Here is a 17,960-nt window from a genome sequence, read left to right on the forward strand (position 1 = left end):
GGGAAAATTCTTAACCTGGCCGAATTTTATCAATAGCACCTCCTATTTTGTCTCGTAAGAAAATGCCTGGAATAGAAAAATAGTCATATCATATATCCCCCTTCTTTTACTTCCTCAGACGGAGGAGAACCTGATGGGCATGACCAGTTTCCGGGAGGTCCTGGAGAAGATGCTGGTGATTGTGGTTCTGCCGGTGAGGAAGAGCTTGAGGAAAGAGGTGGAGCTGTTCTCTCCACACCTGGTCTCCAACACCTGCGGTCTGCTGGCCTCCATCGTCTCTGAGCTCACCGCTTCTGCCCTGGGCTCTGAGGTAACCTCACTCACAGACAAACAGCATATATATAATGTAGTGCTACAGGGACTGGCTTTGGAAATACGCACCCCCAAGTCTAGTGTCCCTTCTTTAAAAGTACATTTAATCCTTGTGGAGCTTTTTCTTCAGGATAGTACACTTCAGATTGTAATCATTTCCCCTTGTCACAATTCATTTTTGTTTATCAAAAACATCTGGGATCACTTTTGCATTCTGCTAAAATCAGAATTGTCACAGTAAAGCTTTAAATACATTCTAAGACACATTCCTTCTCTCATTTGCTTTCTTCCCTCATGCCATTTCCATTTTTACCTCGAGCTCTATTGTTATCTAACCAACTTTTCATTGTGTCTGCGCTTGCTTAGAACAAGGTGGTGTTTTGGGTGTAATTTGATTTTCCTGTACTGACGGTGTGCTGAGTCATTAATTGGGTGGGACAGATGTCTGTCACTTTCCCCCTTTTACACTCTTCATTTAATTATCATCGCTCTCCCGGTTCACACGCACACCCATGTACTGCGGTCAGGACACTCAAGCTCCCGTTGCCATAGTAACTGTCACTCGACGGCAGGCCTTGACGCCACGGTTTTTCTCACTCAGTCTGTTGTCAGGGAAACCACTTTTCCTTCTTAAAGCACCTGGATAGGGCGCTCTGCAGTTTTTTCTGGCTCTCTGTAGTCAGCAGGCGAATATAAATAGTATTGTTTGTTTTACTCAAAACATGACATGTTACATGTACATTACATTTTATTTCAGGCAATGCAAATGAAACCCTCCATTTTTGTTTGTTTGTGGATGGTTTGTTCCTTAATGAAAAACATTGCTGACCTTCCCATCTCGAGGACACTCATAACTTGTACAGAAATATTAGCTTCATGCAGTGAATATAGTACGAAAATGATTTTATTTAGGATTTCATTGTTTGCTATAAATCGCAGTAGGTATTCCACCTCAAATGTGTTTTTCTGCTATATGTATCAACATGTACTGTAAGTTTGATATGTTTGGCTACATCTTTTTTTATGGTGTCTTTATAGGTTGACGGGCTGAACTCGCTCCACTCCGTGAAAGCTTCTCCCAACCGTTTCACCAAAACCAGCCAAGGGCGGAGTTGGAACACGGGCAACGGCTCTCCTGATGCCATCTGTATGACCGTGGACAAGCCAGGCACTGTGCTGGTGGGCGTCTGCGTCTACGGAGGCGGGGGCACCCATGAGTATGAACTAGAAGTGCTGGCTGATGATGTAAGTGATTTTAAAAATCATTTTCAGCCTATATTTGTACTACGCTGTATATGATTTTAGCATTTCTGGTTTTTACCTAGAACAGTCTTCAATCTCAGCGTTAATGTATGTTCCCTCACCCTTCAGGCGCAGACAGATCACCCAGGGGACTCGGCACATACTCACAGATGGACCTCCCTAGAGCTGGTGAAGGGCACCTACAGCACTGATGACTCTCCAAGTGACATTGCTGAAATTCGCTTGGACAAGGCTGTGCCACTCAAGGTGCGTAGGATCTCAAGAAAATATAAATTTTTATTATTTGCTGTTAAGACACAAATAAAAGAATTTGACCTTCTGTAATTACTTTCTAAATGTATATGCTTGTGTGCTGGTTTTGGCTAAAATGCATATAATCTCACTGAATCATGTATTCTGTTGCAGGAGGGCGTAAAGTATGCCGTCCGATTGCGAAACTACGGCAGCCGGACAGCTAACGGAGATGGAGGCATGACCACAGTGCAGTGCTCCGATGGTGTGGCCTTCACCTTCAGCACCTGCAGCTTGAGTAGCAACGGGACCAACCAGACAAGAGGACAGATCCCACAGATACTCTACTACAGGTAAACATGAAAGCCAGCCATTTTCTAACGGTTCATCTCTGACATATTTGCTAGCGTCTTTTTTTCTGACTTGTGTTTTTCTCCTGGCTGAAGGAGCGAGTACGACGGGGATCTCCAGTCTCAGCTGCTGAGTAAAGCCAATGAGGAGGATAAGAACTGTAGCAGAGCTCTGTCTGTGGTCAGTGCTGTGGTCAGAGCTGCAAAGGACTTGCTTCACAGAGCTTTTGCTGTCGATGGTAAGAACATCAATCTTGCACATGTATTGCAAAAGCATTTGTAACCGCTGTAAAGCCACTTATATTGAATTTGGGTCAAATCTGCTCAGCCCCACTTCAGTTTAATCTATGTCCCTTTATTATCAACAGTGGATGACATTCCTGAGCTATTAAGTTCATCCAGCCTGTTCTCCATGCTCCTGCCACTTATCCTGGCCTACATCGGCCCTGTGGCTGCATCTGTGCCTAAGGTAAGAGGATGGACACAAATTTGTTTTGAATGAATTACTTATGTGGCATTGTGTTGACATGCCTTTTTTCTTTCTTATCCAGGCTGCTGTAGAGGTTTTTGGACTCATTCAGGAGCTGTTACCTGCTGTTTCTGCCCTTAACCAAAAATATGCCCCGCCCACCTTCAATCCCAACCAATCAACTGATAGCACGACTGGCAACCAGCCCGAGCAGGGCCTGTCAGCTTGCACCACCTCAAACCACTACTCAGTAATTGAGAGTGACCACCCTTACAAACAAGCTGGCGTCACACAATACAGGGTAAGGTATATCCTATAGCGTGCATACTGCTTAGGAAGTAATTAACATCGTAAAAGGTAAACGACACAAAGGTTATTAAAGTCTTAATGAAGCATTCTTTGTCTCATCTCGGCTTAGGTGTCTTTCCCAGAGTGTGTCCGCTGGACCACCATAGAGTTTGATCCCCAGTGTGGAACTGCCCAGCCGGAAGATGTCCTGCGCCTGCTCATCCCCAGCCGTACCCTCCACCTGTCCAGCATGGGGGGCAAACCTTTGATCCATGACACCATCAACACCTGGACCGAGCTCAAGAAGTTCTCTGGCTCAACGGGCTGGCCCACCACTGTGCTAGTGCTGCCAGGTAAGAGTGCTGAGTTGATCATTTATCATAAGTTACAAATGTCACAACAGTGTTGTTTTGACAATGTCAGAATCACAATAAACTTAGACAACAAAGAACTCAGCTAATTTACAGTAGTTAGGTAGAATAAAGAAATGTTTATAGCAAAATATTGCTCCCATAGCTTCTTTATTGTGCTGAATCAAACTCTCTAAAAGGGTTATGCCAATCATGAGATGAAGTTAAATACCTGAATGCCTACTACATTTGGTTGAGACTTGAGGATTGATTGAGTATAGAAGAATATGTTTACTAATACTAAATAATTATGGATTCATTAATGAATATCTCCATTAACCTTATTGAAGATGTATAATTACATTTAACAACTTCTGCTTCCTCATTTTGTGTTAAATGTGACGGCACTAGCAATAATTAAGTGTGATTGAGCAGTGGCACCATTCCGAATCCCGGTTACCCACTTGTGGTTCTTGATCTTAATTGTTCCCATGTGAGCTTTACCACTGATTACCTACAGCACTCTGTCCACCTGTCTCTCTCTTCTCATCTTCAATTTTTTCTGTCCTCTCTACTTTCAGGAAATGAAGTTCTGTTCTCACTGGAAACGGCCTCGGACTATGTCAAAGATGAGAAAGCTTGCTTTTATGGCTTTAAGTGTGTGGCTGTGGGGTATGAATTCAACCCTGGTCAAGATGAGGTACAAACACTCTTGCATATTCGTCTGTCAATTGTGTAGCAGGCTGGCCTTCCAGCTTTCAGTAGAATGAACCGTTAGATCTCATGACTGTGCTGCATTCTGAATGTGGAATGTTAAGTTTGTGCATCGGTCCAGGCAGAAAATATGTTGCTCTGCGTTTACCTTACCTTCCTGACCTAATCATTCTGAAAACATTTTAGGGTACCATCCTGCTTGAGAAAGAATTGGCCTACCTGGGAAGTGTATGTGCTGCAGCTCTGATGAAGAAAGACCTGGCCCTCCCTATAGGTATGGAGCTAAAACAGTGGAGGGAATCTTCTGATACTGATGTGAAAACCGTTTAAAAAAAAATATATATATATATAAACATACAATATACAAATATATTTTATCAATTTATTTTTTATCTTTTAGGCAATGAATTGGAGGAGGATCTTGAGATTCTTGAGGAAGCCTCTCTTCAGGTGTGTCATCTCTTACATTCAGAACATCTTTTTGGACTTATGGTCATCTTGTGGAAAGTATTCAACACTTTCTCCAGCACTATTCCTTCCTTGATTCTTATTTGCTTTGACCTCACATAGGTGTGTAAGTCCCACTCGGGCATCCTGGGGAAGGGCCTGGCCTTATCTCACTCGCCCACCATCCTGGAAGCCCTGGAGGGAAATTTGCCCCTGCACCTCCAAACCAATGAGCACTCTTTCCTTGAGGACTTCATCACGTGTGTACAGACCTCAAGCGGAGGACGTCTGGCCAGGTAAATGTCTGTGGAGGCATACAGTCTGCACAACTGTTGTCAATCTCTCTGCAGTCAATTATGGTTACCTTACAGAAGCAAAATATGAACTGTGCTTTTTAGAATTTAAAAAATACATCTTGGTTGTACTTTTTATTCAGTTTTCATTGGTGATTCCTTCACTACAAATTAAGCTTTTTACTACCCTGTCTCTCCTGTTCCTTTCTTCCCTCCAGGTGGCTGCAGCCAGACTCCTACGCAGACCCCCAGAAGACATCCCTGATCCTGAACAAAGACGACATACGCTGTGGATGGCCGGCTACCGTGGTCGTTCAGACCAAAGACCAGTATGGAGATGTGGTGCATGTTCCTAACATGAAGGTCAGGATGCTTGTGTTTCCGCCTCAGAAATAAATATTTTATAGAAATGAAACATCAGAATGATTCTGCCTGAAATGGCAGATTTCCAAAATAGTTATTTAAGTGGCTACTCACCATCCATCCAGTGTATCACACTCCTGACTCATGTTTCTTTTATTTTACATATCCAGGTGGAGGTAAAGGCTGTACCTGTTTCACAGAAGAAGTCAATGCAGCCTGATCATGTGAAAAAGCTGCAGCGGCTACCTGGGAGCTCGTCGCCTTCGGCTTCTGGCCCAGATCTAACCTTTGGAGGTTTGCCAATGCCCAAGCTGGAGGCCACTTACGAGCCCATGATTGTGAAAGAGGCTCGATACATCGCCATTACCATGATGAAGGTTAGCCTAATGGAACTGGCTCATATCTCCCTCACAAAATCTAATTCTTTCTTACATTTAGAAGACTACAGATGCTCCACATGGGGGAGCTATTTGGTTACTATCAAATCTGTTGTATAGAGACCAAGAGTATATTTACTAAATCCAGACATGGAGATCATAATGGCGGAGTAACATTTAGGTGAAATTTAGGGTGGCATTACAAACATAGAAAAAATAAGTAATACATTTTTTTTTATCTATTATGATGTATTTATTGATGTATCATCAAATTAGAGAAGAACGAATACACATTATAGACCTTTACAGTTATGTATATCATTTAGGCTCCTTTTTCTCTAATGGTAAGTTTGAACTATATTTTGTCTTTTTTAGGCATACGAAAACTACTCGTTTGAAGAGCTGCGCTTTGCCTCCCCCACCCCAAAGAGGTAAGTGAGGGAGTGTACAAAACAAGACCCATTTTCCACTGAGATACAATTACAATCTAATTATTGATCATTTCCCGCGCAGACCCAGTGAGAACATGCTGATTCGTGCCAACACTGATGGAACCTACAGTGCCAACTGGACTCCAGGAGCAGTAGGCCTCTATACAATCCACGTCACCATTGATGGCATTGAAATAGGTATGTCAATGCAAACACTGTTGGAACAGTTAATTTGTAATTTTCCCACACCCCAACCCGTGGCTGCTATGCAATTCGATTAATTCAAATTTTGAAAACATAAAGGCCTTCAGAATGGACAACCAACTGATGTTGAACTGTAAATTATCTTTTCAATTAGATGCTGGTTTGGAGGTAGAAGTCAAAGACCCTCCAAAAGGCATGATCCCACCCGGCACTCAGATGGTCAAGCCAAAGGCTGAACCTCAGCCGAGCAAGGTGAGCGTTTTCTTTTGATTGACCAACAGGTGCATGAACACGCACATATACACACCTATATAATGAATGAATGCATGCATGCTTGCAATCTCCCATCAACTACAACTCAACAGAGGGCAATAAACTGTTTGTACTGTCTTGTATACCCGTCAACACCAGTTTGAACTCTAGACACTTAACACGTTGATAAAAAAGCCTATATTTTGATATGAACACTGAAATGAGGAGCTCCCCCTTGATTTGGTGTACTGGTATAAAAAAAACAAATGCTGGCACATAGAAAGCAATGGAAACAGGAGAATGATGGGGATCCAAAATACACAAGTAGAATGATGTGAGAGGAGGCGAGGCAAAGAGACACGGATATCTTTATCGGGCAGACTGAACCATTGTTACCAGGTTTGGACCTCCTTTACACTCATCAGGTGATAAGGAAGATTACAGTGTGATTATTTAATTTAGTCGAATGTGCAAATAAGCAACTGCTTGATAATATGTTGCACATGGTATGTTGAGATGTCTGAGTTTGTTCTTGAGTCCTTTTTCCACTCGGTTGCAAAATATCTGATAATTATTATTATTATTGTAGATTTTGTTATATTTATTTAAGGTACCCAGGTTATAGTGTGCATCTAAGCATATGGTTGGTACTGAATCTCAAGCTGCATTGATTATTACTTTTTGTTTTTAGTAATCAAAGGAGTCATGCGACATTATTTTAAATGCAGATAATGCATTCAACTGATATTGCATGTGTCGGGATCATTATCATTTAGTTAAATTTGCGATATTTAGATTTTACTGTCCATATTGAGGAAATAGGCCTTAAATCCTTTGGAACATGACTAAACCAGACATAATCATAAAGAGAAATAACTGACTCAATAAATGAATCAATATGCCATTTAATGCACAAAAAAAAAAGTGTAAGCATTCATTAATGATTACAGTGAAAAATTAATCAAATACTTTCAATATTATTTTTGGTGCATTTAATGGCTTATTAATAAGCATTAATCATTTAATCTATTTGATGATGTCAGGTGTAATCCCCCATGTGGTTGTCCATGCACCAGTATCATTGTAGAGTAGAGAAGCACGATTACAACACCATCCCACTGGTGATCTTGAAAACAGAGCTCCTAAATGTTCCTCCTCTTTGGCTGTGTCTCTGCGTGTATTTGGAAGCAGGCTCTGTGTGTGTGGGTTAACGCATGCGGTCTCCCACTGTCAACTCGTCCTGCTTCCTCTACTCCTCCTGCTGCACACTCTTGTCTATTTTTTTTCTTCTTCTTCTTCTTCTTCTTTATTCTTTGCTCCTGCCGCTCACAGTCTCCATCTCCCCTCTGCTTCTCTCAGGTCCGCAAATTTGTGTCCAAGGACAGCGCAGGCCTGCGTGTGCGTAGTCACCCCTCCCTGCAGAGCGAACAGATAGGCATAGTGCATGTCAATGGCACCATCACTTTCATTGACGAGGTAATTGACTCTAGACCAGGCAGAATATAAACTATGCTATACAATTAAATTAGCTGGAGCACTATCCTCTTATATTCTATTTCCTTGTCTCTTTTTCTTAAAACCAGTAAGGATACATTTATTATATAGTATAATACTAATAACTAAGTATAATAATAATTCTTAATTGTTGTCTAGATTAACTATTTTGAGTAGTTTTTAGACCTTTTTTGATGGCTTGTTATTACCTCCCAAAATACTGATAATTACTTTCTTTTAAAGCTTGTACTTTTGTTTCTCTTACTTTATTTTGCTTGATACTCTTGCAAGGCACTCTGAGGCTACATGAAAGGCTCGAATGCCTCCACCCTAAAAAAAACATTAAAAAACGGCAGCACTTAAACTATTTACTTAATGGTTGTACTGTAATGCAACCCATATTTAACAGTCCTGCACAATATCTGCACTCCCACCCTTTGTTAACAGCACTAGTGTCTTACCTGCATCCTGCTGTAACTTCAATTTAATGTCCTCTAATTTGACTTGAGACTTTTCTGAAGCCTCAGCAGTGTTTGTGTGTGTGTGTGCGCGTGTAGTCGCTGCCCATCCTGTTTTCATAGTAACAGGACGGCATGGCTCTGCTTTTCCCGTAGATCCACAATGATGATGGTGTGTGGCTCAGGCTCAATGATGAAACAGTAAAGAAGTATGTTCCCAGCATGAATGGGTACACTGAAGCCTGGTGCCTCTCTTTTAACCAGCACCTGGGCAGGAGCCTACTGGTCCCAGCCGACGTAAGTAGCAGAAGGCCTGCTGAGAAATCTATCTCAGTTTAATAATGGCTGAGGCTCCTGCGCTCAAACGCTCAAAGGTCGTCTTTGTTGTTTTAACAATAATGTTTTTTCAAGGGCTTTTAGTGTTTGGCACCCACTCCCAAAAATGCACTCGAAGCATGGTAAAATCGAGAATTTCATCAGAGTATTACAGTTGGGGTGTTCTCTTGCATGGAACATCTAATTGAGCCAACACTGAGAATGAAACTTTCACTAACGCACTGTGCTAAGAAACAGCAGCTGGGAGTGTGCATGCATTAACCCATGTTTGAAGCCATAACGTTTACCATAACATGGCCATCGTGTATTTAGATAGACACTAATAAAGGCTCACATGCGTTGGGTAGCATATGTTTAGTGCATTGAAGTGAAACCCCAACCCCCAATGCAGGAATTGACAAACAATGAAAAATGTTGTAAAGGAGCAATTTCCTCCTGTGGTTAAGTTGGTTAGTCTGCACTTTTCAGTCTCTTCATTGCCTCTCACTCACAGTTCATAAACATCCCAGCATGTGATAATAACTGGGTTGCTCTCACGCTTTGCTCCATGCCACAAAAACTGCCAAAATATGCAACAAATTCAAATAAGGATCGTGACTGGGTACAACTTTAGACATTGATATTGCGGTAAAAGAGAAAGTATCTAAAATATGAGGTGTTAATATCCAGGTGGTTTTCTGTCATGAAGCAATCAATCACTGGTCCACAAAAAGTTTGAATGGGAAATTGTACCTCTACTGCTCTACAATTCCTTCTTTGCATTGGGTTGCTTTAGGAGCTAGGAGGTTTACATGTAAGGTTTCTGTCTGAACAGCATGACACACTACATTATTCAAGTGGGGAATTTTTTTGGAAGTTTTTACTCTTATATGTTTTTTTTTTTTTTTTTTAATGGTCATGGATTTTTTTCTGCCCCTGGCTTCTGTAATTTTTTTAATGATGCATTTGATTCTACACTTGTTGTAAAGTGTACACACATTGAACAACAATTCCTCTTGGCCCCTTTTATGAGTGCTCCACAATTTCACTCACTGGCCTTTATGACTCGTCAGTCTGTCCTCTCTTCTTCATCTTTTCAAATGACTGATGATGCTGGAAATTCCAGGGAAGCCAAGGCAAAGCCGATTTTTTTTTTCTTCCAAAAAAATACTTGAGCACCTTCCCCCATCCTGTTTTCTCTCCTTCCTCGAATCGTCGACTGTTTCTTGACTGTCTCACGATCTGTTGCTCAGAATGTCTTTAACGCTAGCCAAGGAGTCAGGGATATCGGCTTTTTGTCGTGGACCCCCTTAACTATATTCCCGCCACAGGTGAGTAGTCTGAAGGAGGGATAAATAGCTTGACTGCCCCATAGCTTATCATCTATCTGTTACTCTACTTGTCCTCTTGAACCCCTTGTGACTTTGTAGTCTTCCCACAGTGTTTTAATCAGACATAAGAGGTGGAACCACAGTTGCATGGTTGTCTGTTTTGTTTAATTTTTATGATATTGACTATACAGTATTTCAGATACTACTGTCCCATAGACTCCTGCAGTGATCACATTTGGCTCTTTTTTTAAAAGTAATTAGCTTGAATGTTGCATGGGGTTGAAGATACTAACGTACAGTCTGTTGCATGAGTTCTTGTTTGAAAGGCTTGTCATATAAAGTCGTATATCCTTGTGTGTCATAGCATGCCTCCCTTTATGAATGAAAATAAGTCAACGTACTTCGTCATTTGACTAGGTCCATTGTCAATTGGTCATTTAAATACATCACTACAGTGTTGAATGCAATTTTTAAATTATTATATTGTATTGAGTGCAAGTACCCTTATATTCACTGATACTGTATATTCATTCTTAAAGTGTATGTCAAGTACATGCATTTTTATATCTGGGCGAAAAACTAGTTTTGGAATATCACTTACTGCAGTTGAGGATGGAAGTCTTTATAGGCTTTCAGTTATCCATGTCAAAATATATTGCGATTGTAAAACAAAAGTATCCATTTGAGCACAAAGTAGCTTAAAGGAATAGTTTTACATTTTTGAAAATGTTCTTATTTGATTTATGTTGAGAGTTAGACGACAAGATTTATACCACTCTCGTATACAGTATGCCCAGTAAAAAAATTGCAGCTAGCAGCTGGTTAGCTTAACATTAAGACTCGAAACCGAGAGAAACAGCTAGCCTGATTATGTTGTATACAAAATTACACCTGCCAGCCTAAAGCTCACTTATTAACACTTATTGTTTTGCTTGTTTAATCCAGACAAAAACGGTTTTAAAAACAGTAAGTCGTTGTTTTATAGAGTTATGGGCCAGACTATTTAATTTCTGGGAATTAATGACGCCCAGCCAAGAAATAGTCCCACTCATGAGAGCAATTTGTATCTTTTACACTTAGTTTCTTGTACGGATTAAATATACAACATAATACAGTTCACTGTGTCTAGTCTTTGCTGGCTTAAGCTAATTGGCTGCTGGCTGTAGCTCCATATGTATTGGACAAATGGGAGGGTTGTATCAACTTTATCATCTAACCACGCAAGAAAGCAAATAATTCCCAAAATGTCAATTGCTATTTATAACTGGATTAATGCTCTACATGAGAAATGTACTAGGGTCCATGATTAAAAAAATCTTAATTCTCACAATTTTTAGGAGGTAACTTTTAATTGTATTTGTACAGAGGTAGGTTGGCTGAGCATACATGCTCTTTTGCAACCAATCCCTGTAACACTGTTAACAGTGGCAGGAGTCCCAACCTTGTCCTGATTCATTTCTGCAGCATGCTGTTGTGTTATTGTACCTTGGCTCTAATCTAATCTCTCACCCTCTTGCAGGAGGTCAGGGGCCAATTGGAGGAGAACGTAAAGGAGGTGAGCAGCTGCCCTTCCCACGAAGCCCCCATTCGGGTGCAGAGCAGGGCAGGGCAGGGCGGCGGCCCGGGGCTTTATAAGGTAGTGAAGACCGGCCCCTCTGGTCACAACATCAGAAGCTGCCCAAACCTTAGGGGTATCCCCATTGGAATGTTAGTACTTGGCAACAAGGTCAAGGCCATAGGCGAGGTACGCACTCACCCCCAAATAATGCAATGTTTTTTTTTCTTTTTTTTGTGGCTGGAGTTGAATACAATCAGTCTGTCTGGATCACGTAATGTTCTAAAGCTAATGTTAGTAGATTTAGGCCTCCATTCTCAGAATTTCGAGATCCCTATTTTTTTCCTAAACTGACTTTGATTTTTCAATGTATAGGATGTTATCTCTCTTTCTGAAGGGAATACATCAGATGCTTCTGGGTGTGGGTGTGTGTTGTGTATCTTTCCACCCGTCGAGGTCTTATCAACTCCGGTGGCTGCAACATTTCCGTTCAATTCCTGACTTACTAATTTTCGGTTTAATAAAACATTGCAATTTCAGGGTCTCATATTCAGCTGCCTTGAGAAATCCTGGAGCCCCTCTGTGCCTTGACTCTATCTTTCTTGCACTTTTAACAATCCTGTCAATAAGTTGTTACTTTGAACTTTCAAATTTTTCTTTGAGTGGAGCCCTTGTCTCTTTTGGATATGAGCTGTCATTGGCTGCTGTGGTGTGTCATGCTGTTCGATAGTTTCCTCTCTGAGCTTGTACTGGAATGCACTGGATCTAAGATGTGCAGCCTGCACGTACTAATACCTCCGTCTGTCTGTTTTTTCCAAAATTATAATATTTCAGGGAGTTTAGAAAAGTCAACCCAATGCATTTACCTTCCAATAAGCTACACATTTCTTTGAGTAAGTTTTATCTATATTTTAGCTACATTAGTTTAGTCCCGCGGAGTCTGCTCATACAGAACAATCTAATTCATGTGATCTACTGTGGCTTTGTTGTCAATCAGATGAATTCCTGATTCAAAGATTATAGAATGTTTTGCACGTTAGTGATCTACTGTCGTAAAATCTGTCATGTTTTTTGTCTGTGCAATGACATGGCTGAACTGGGGGTTTGTACGTAAAATGGCTAAGACTGTTTTTTTTTGATAGACCAGTGTTTCAAGAATGTGCAGATGTGCTGCGTGTGTCACAAGTGTTGAGTGTGTGTGTGAGTATGGATAAAGAGTGTTGTTTGTGTATTAGGTGGTCAACTCAGAGGGGACCTGGGTACAGCTGGATAAGAACAGCGTAGTAGAGTTCTGTGAGAGTGACGAAGGGGAGGCCTGGTCGCTGGCCAGAGACCGCGGTGGAAACCAGTACCTTCGCCATGATGATGGTAAGCCACACTCAATGGGGGACAATTGTTGAACTTAAAAATGTTATATAGCTTTGTACAATAACATCATTTCATTTTGCTACAGAACAAGTACTGCTTGAGCACGGGGCCCAGACGCCACCACCTAGCCCTTTCTCCGTGCAGGCCTTCAACAGAGCCGCAGCTTCCAATGGAGCGCAGGGCTTTGACTACGGCATCTCCAACAACAAAGGTGAGCTCAACTTTGTTATAGAGTAGGCTGGAAGAGATGACATTTCAAAAACACTTCATTTTGCTTTCAACATGCACTTTTGTTTTATGGCAATGTTTTACAATTACTGATCTATACCTCACCTCTAACTTCACTCTGCACCCTTCTCTTGATTATTCCTTGCTTTATTTTAAGACTCACTCCGACTTCTTCCTATGCTTTCGACTGACACTTTCCTCTAAGCTCGTTTGATAGATTACCTCTTTTAAGTTGTAGAAATGGGTCCATGTGGTGAGGCAACTTAGAACACAGTTTTGTTGGGCACAGATGTTTAAGGTTTTTCACTTTCACCATCTCTGTTTATGTGGTTATGTCACAATAGCAAGTACAATTTTATCTTTCATTTAAAAAATCCCTTGACCGCCACAATTTATAGAAATGCATCCAAAAGGTATCTATGATCCAGTATGGGTCAGTTATTCTCTTTAAAAATCAAATGCGCCATCGGTCACTGATCATCTCTTTTTATGTATGTATGCATGCTTCTTGTTGTATTTCATGCCTAACATCTCTGCAATGTCAGGCATATGCCTTTGTCTGTGTGCACGGGCCAGTCAATGTGCTTCCATTCATTTGGTCTACTATTTAGTTGGGTTTTGAGCGATAGCCAAACATCCTTAACTCGCCCTGAACACGTGTCTGTGATTTCAGCCTTTACCCTTTTGTCGCCTTGACTTAGCCTCTCACATTTGACCATTTGCATAATCATTTGTTTCTTAAAAACATGGTTGAATACTGTAAAACATCACTTGAATGAACTCATCAGTTATTTTACATCATCAAAGATTGGCTGGCCCCACATGTGTCAGTGTATCTTTCTGCCTGAATATCATGCTGACTCTGTGTCAAGTGTCTTTTAAACGCCTTACCTCTTCTTCACTGCTTGAAAAAGGAGGCTGACTTGTTGAGACATTTAGCAAGCTAAGAACCATGGTTATTTTAGATGATGCAGAGTTATCTCTCAAATGCAATTTTACATTTAGCCACATACAGTACATGACATGCATCTTTTATAGGCAGATCACTAATCTGATTTTCTCTAACTTACTTTTACTGCACTATTTTAAACAAATATGTGAAGGCCCTAATCCATGCTGGAAATGCGCCTGCATCTGAAAGGCTCAGAATGCTAATGCCAGCATGCTATTATGCCTTTTGTGCAACTACTCAGACTGCTTCTTGATGTAGCATAGGTGAAATGAAGGCTGACATGAATGCATTTATACCTTTCAACATGTGTTCTTTTCCACATTGCCTCCCGAGATGGTTTGAGCAATCGGATAGCATTTGTCTCAAATGCCTGTTGTTTGCTTTTTTTGATACCAGATGACCAATCTAAATGGGATAGAGTGGAGTCTATTTCATTTCAGAAATGAGTTGTCCTTTGAGTGTACTCTGCACTTAATAATGAATAAGCCAAAAATTGTGCTCAAACCCAAGAAACGTCATACATATTTGAGGGCCAGCACATCCTGAAGGCCTTCACAAATCTGAGTCAAGGTGATGAACCCTGCTGAACCGTCTAATGGAAGGTTTGACTCACTTGCCACCTGTGTGATGGATCCATCATGCTGTAGGGCAGCGCTATAAATGGATCATCACCTTCAGACTGGCCAGCTTGATGTCCCAGCTTGTTCCAAAGCTCTTTGAGCAAGTTGGAGGGCCACCTTATTGACAGCTCTGTCAGGCTTCAGCATTCAGCCTTGGTGGTTGATTTTCCTGTCTCTGCTTCCCCCTCTTAACTCCCCACTTAAAAAATGACTCTTCAGAAACCTACATTGCAGACTCTGTCAATGTTTGCTAGTGTCTGTGCTTAAAAACTACAAACGGACAGTTTTGTATCTGGTTGACATCTATTCTGTTATGTCAAGATAGAAGGAGACTTTTGATATAAGTCTCCCACGTTTTTGGATGACATAAAGGATTTTTTTGAAGCGTGACTCAAAATGATTACATAGGAAGAGACCCCCCCTTCCACTCCCTCTATATATCCTACCCCAAAGTAGAGTTGTGAAATGGGAGGAGCCCCGTTTAAACGTTTCATGGTAATGATATCATCAATGCTCCAAAACACCAGTGATTCCTGGATAATTCAACAATATAATAGGTTTATGAGATGAAGTCCAACTGAAATTAAACTAATTTTTTTCAGCTACAGTATATCTCATGTGTTGTGTTCTCAGATTTACAAATCAGAAAAACAAATGGATGATGTCTCCATCAAATTTAGCATACATCGGTAATATTAGAGTTCTATTGTAGGTCTAAGAGCCTGTTACAAAACCCAAGAGCCAAAACAAAACTCAAAACAACATATCCCCATCTTATCTAACTTACAAATGAACATGTCTTGCTCTGCCCCTTAGCTTGTTGAACAATCAACCAAACAAAATATTCACTTTGAAAAAGTTCACTGCTAATATAAATTTGACTCAGCAACAGCAGATTAAACAGCATGTAAACATACCTGAAAATGTCACTTTGGACCAGTTACAAGTTGGCATGGTAACTACTCGTCAATACCACCAACAACTAACAATGTCAGCACGCACCTCCAGCTGGCTGAAATGAAAAGGAGCTTTTCTGTTATTTACCCAACAACATTTTTTCTTCATTTTAATAATTGCAACAGATTTTTTATTTTATTTTTATTTTTTTTCTGTCACTGTGGCATGGTGAATGACTCAATTACTACAATACCCATGCCTCGGCTGACATTGCTCTTGTAAGGAAGCCTGTCGCAAGCTTTAAATCAGAGCTGTAGATTTGTTTTTGTTTTTTCTAGCTGTAGTTGACTTCTCTCCTTGTGTTTTCATTTACACAGGCTTACCTGTAAATATACAACATACCTTTCAAACTTTAAATCATTCGGTAGGACCATAGGATTCCTGACCCAGTTGCTCACATTTGGTATGCCCATCGACACATTTGAACTAGTCCCACTGCCAACCTTAGCAATATTTATAAAGAAAAACAAATAGAACTTTCTTGAACCCTTGAAGCGCTTCATAGCTCCTCCCATTTCCCACGCCTGTTGCGTATTGGACGATGCCTGAATGACTGATAGAAAATAAATTTTTCTGAATGATCCCCACTCCCTTTGGAAACCTCAAACCATAGCATAAGCTGTAGTTTTTGCCCATCCTCTGTCTCCATGTTTGCAGGTGACCGGCTGAGTGCCATACTGAATACCATTCAGTCTGGGCCCTTCCTCTCAGCAGCTCCCTCCTCCTCCGTATTTGAGCAAGCCGCCCAACCTCCCTCCTCCTCCTCCCTTGTCCACAGCCCATTTGTGTTTGGACAATCCCCCTCCCAACTGTCTCAGCCACAACCACAGCTTCTGAGTAAGTCTGTCCTGCTTTCTGACAGCGCTTGCTTGCACAGGTGTTGATCCTTTTTTCCTCTCAGCTATTTGTTTTTCATCATTCTACTTCATGTATTTTCTGGGGAGGGGCAGGAGTGACGTGTGACACATAACAGTGCAGTTATGTTCTATGGTGCAAAAAATATCCTTGACAAGGCAACTTGTCTAATATCCAATGTTTAAATCTTGTTTCTCAAAAAAACAAATGAGGTGACAATGCCATCAAGACATATGCATTGGCAGGTATTTTCCATTGTTTTTTAATACAAGATTTCAAACTCAAATACTAGAATGAACATCTTGTCAATAGGTATATTTTTTGCCATGTACCATAATAGGCTGATATGCTTATTTTTATGCTCGCTCTATTAAGTCAGCTTTTTCTTGTTTTACTCATCATCCTCCTTGCTGCTTTAATTTCAAAACTGCATTTTTCATCTTTGATCAACAACTTGTTTCATTTTCTGCCTCAACCAGCCCAGGGCTCATTTAGTAGATGTAAACGACATTTACAGTAAAGCCAATTGTTTGTTTTCAGTCTACAAAAACCTCCTACAAATCTCATCCTATTCATTAACAGTATAACATATAACACATACTAACAGTTTACACTTTCACTGGATATTTCAAATACAAATGACGACAATTCAAAATAGATCATACTAAATAGGATAGGATCCAAAATATCTGTGTTTTAGCTTTTTCAGCCTGTATAGCCCCCTTCTCTGTGTCGATCTTTTCTTCTCTCATTGTTCTCTACTTGTGGTAAATTCTTTTTGTCATACCTTTCTATTTCTTATGGAGCCTAGAGGTCAGAAAAAACTCTTGATTTGTGTGCAACAATTAATAATTTGTGCTCTCAATATATATATACACTCAAAAAAAATATAAACGCAACACTTTTGTTTTTGCTCCCATTTTTCATGAGATGGACTTAAAGATCTAAAATTCATTCCAGATACACAATTGTACCATTTCTCTCAAACATTGTTCACAAATCTGTCTAAATGTGTGATAGTGAGCACTTCTGCTTTGCTGAGATAATCCATCCCACCTCACAGGTGTGCCACATCAAGATGCTGATCTGACATCATGATTAGTGCACAGGTGTGCCTTAGACTGTCCACAATAAAAGGCCATCCTGAAATGTGCAGTTTTGTCTCACAGCAAAATTCCACAGATGCCACAAGCATTGAGGGAGCGTTCAATTGGCATGCTGACAGCAGGAATGTCAACCAGATCTGTTGCTCGTGCATTGAATGTTCATTTCTCCACCATAAGCCGTCTCCAGCAACTTCGCACAGCCATTGAAGAGGAGTGGACCAACATTCCACAAGCCACAATTGACAATCTGATAAACTCTATGCGAAGAAGATGTGTTGCACTGCATGAGGCAAATGGTGGTCACACCAGATACTGACTGGTTCTGAGTCCCCAGACCCCCAATAAAGCAAAAAAATTCACATTTCAGAGTGGCCTTT

General features: G+C 40.7%; 1 protein-coding gene across 17 annotated transcripts in view; it reads left to right on the forward strand.

The window, feature by feature from the left end:
• Nucleotides 1–17,960, forward strand: part of mycbp2 (MYC binding protein 2) — a 60,061-nt gene that overhangs the window by 28,391 nt on the left and 13,710 nt on the right. For 6 of the 17 annotated variants that reach the window (XM_080037698.1, XM_080037707.1, XM_080037709.1 and 3 more), the window contains exons 32-54: nucleotides 119–310; nucleotides 1,351–1,557; nucleotides 1,684–1,821; nucleotides 1,981–2,159; nucleotides 2,253–2,395; nucleotides 2,525–2,625; nucleotides 2,708–2,926; nucleotides 3,044–3,266; nucleotides 3,845–3,963; nucleotides 4,164–4,251; nucleotides 4,378–4,427; nucleotides 4,548–4,720; nucleotides 4,936–5,080; nucleotides 5,251–5,457; nucleotides 5,833–5,888; nucleotides 5,971–6,086; nucleotides 6,247–6,344; nucleotides 7,704–7,820; nucleotides 8,453–8,593; nucleotides 11,462–11,686; nucleotides 12,733–12,865; nucleotides 12,951–13,076; nucleotides 16,280–16,459. In XM_080037698.1, coding sequence (XP_079893824.1) covers nucleotides 119–310; nucleotides 1,351–1,557; nucleotides 1,684–1,821; nucleotides 1,981–2,159; nucleotides 2,253–2,395; nucleotides 2,525–2,625; nucleotides 2,708–2,926; nucleotides 3,044–3,266; nucleotides 3,845–3,963; nucleotides 4,164–4,251; nucleotides 4,378–4,427; nucleotides 4,548–4,720; nucleotides 4,936–5,080; nucleotides 5,251–5,457; nucleotides 5,833–5,888; nucleotides 5,971–6,086; nucleotides 6,247–6,344; nucleotides 7,704–7,820; nucleotides 8,453–8,593; nucleotides 11,462–11,686; nucleotides 12,733–12,865; nucleotides 12,951–13,076; nucleotides 16,280–16,459 — 3,376 coding nt within the window. The remainder of the gene's footprint in view (nucleotides 1–118; nucleotides 311–1,350; nucleotides 1,558–1,683; nucleotides 1,822–1,980; nucleotides 2,160–2,252; nucleotides 2,396–2,524; nucleotides 2,626–2,707; nucleotides 2,927–3,043; nucleotides 3,267–3,844; nucleotides 3,964–4,163; nucleotides 4,252–4,377; nucleotides 4,428–4,547; nucleotides 4,721–4,935; nucleotides 5,081–5,250; nucleotides 5,458–5,832; nucleotides 5,889–5,970; nucleotides 6,087–6,246; nucleotides 6,345–7,703; nucleotides 7,821–8,452; nucleotides 8,594–11,461; nucleotides 11,687–12,732; nucleotides 12,866–12,950; nucleotides 13,077–16,279; nucleotides 16,460–17,960) is intronic. The other 11 variants (XM_080037712.1, XM_080037713.1, XM_080037699.1 and 8 more) reach the window with 7 other exon arrangements.

Source organism: Ammodytes marinus (genome assembly GCF_949987685.1).
Source record: "Ammodytes marinus genome assembly, chromosome: 12".
NCBI classification, from domain to species: domain Eukaryota; kingdom Metazoa; phylum Chordata; class Actinopteri; order Uranoscopiformes; family Ammodytidae; genus Ammodytes; species Ammodytes marinus.